Below are 1,027 nucleotides of genomic sequence, written 5' to 3'. Positions count from 1 at the left end.
AAGGCACGATAGTCCACAGTCAATCTCCATTCTCCTTCTGATTTGCACACAGGCCAAATGGGGCTGTTGAAGGGTGAGTGGGTCTTACTGACCACCCCTTGGCTCTCCTGCTCACGGATCATCTTGTGGATGGGAATCACAGCATCTCAAGTTGTCCGGTACTGTCGGCGATGCACTGTCGAGGTAGCAATTGGTACTCTTTGTTCTTCCACCTTCAGAAGGCCTACTGCAGTGTGCGATAGGCATATGCCAAAGCCCAACGTATTGCAAGGAGCTTGTTCTCATTAGAAATCTCATTGTATTTCTCTTTCAGATATTTCGCCACCTCAGATGGTTTCTGAACTTGTTCAGGGGGGAAATTGCAAACCATTGGGTCTGAGAATTTCTTCAGGGTTTGGCCCATATCCTCCCATTCCCCACAGCACTCAGGATTTTCCACCTCTGGGTCAGGTGTCTTGGCAGTCACCCTGGAAATCTGAGCTCTCATTCTAGACAAGCTGCAAACCATATAGTGGAAGCTTACCATATAAAATACCAGGAAAGTGTTCTCTTTAACACCCAGGGGAAACTGAGCATTCTCAAAAGATAACCTGTCAAATTTAAAGGGAAGAGAAAACCTGTCTCTTCCTCCTCTAACAATCCGGGTGCAATTACTAATAAATTCCCAAAACAGGCTACTGAAGCTAGGACTGGGGTTAGGACGGAGAAACCACATATCGTACATGCTTCAGACAGCTGCCTGTACCTCTGTCAACTTCTTATAAATTATTATCATGGAGCACAGCAAAATAGAAATCTGAATTCCTGTCCCTGCTCCACAAAAATTCCTTATCAAGGATAAGATCAGTCCAAGTTGTAGATAGGCAAATAGGCCTAGGGACCAGAAAGGCGACAGTACCTTAAACAAGCCTACGGACCAGAAATACATGAATGTATCAAGCCAGAGAAACGTTATGAACTCAACCAACATGATGACTATTTTACCCCAACACAGAATAAGTAAATTCAAACCAAAATGTAATTAGCA

General features: G+C 44.2%; 1 protein-coding gene across 1 annotated transcript in view; it reads right to left on the bottom strand.

The window, feature by feature from the left end:
- Positions 1-223: 223 nt before the first annotated feature.
- Positions 224-1,027, bottom strand: part of LOC108448894 (endogenous retrovirus group K member 18 Pol protein-like) — an 11,652-nt gene continuing 10,848 nt past the window's right edge. The window contains exon 4 of the mRNA XM_017743297.1: positions 224-497. Coding sequence (XP_017598786.1) covers positions 224-497 — 274 coding nt within the window. The remainder of the gene's footprint in view (positions 498-1,027) is intronic.

This window comes from Corvus brachyrhynchos, unplaced genomic scaffold (assembly GCF_000691975.1).
Source record: "Corvus brachyrhynchos isolate BGI_N302 unplaced genomic scaffold, ASM69197v1 scaffold719, whole genome shotgun sequence".
Classification (NCBI taxonomy): Eukaryota; Metazoa; Chordata; class Aves; order Passeriformes; family Corvidae; genus Corvus; species Corvus brachyrhynchos.
The sequence above is the reverse complement of the archived record's forward strand: the minus strand, read 5'-3'. Positions and strand labels throughout refer to the sequence as shown.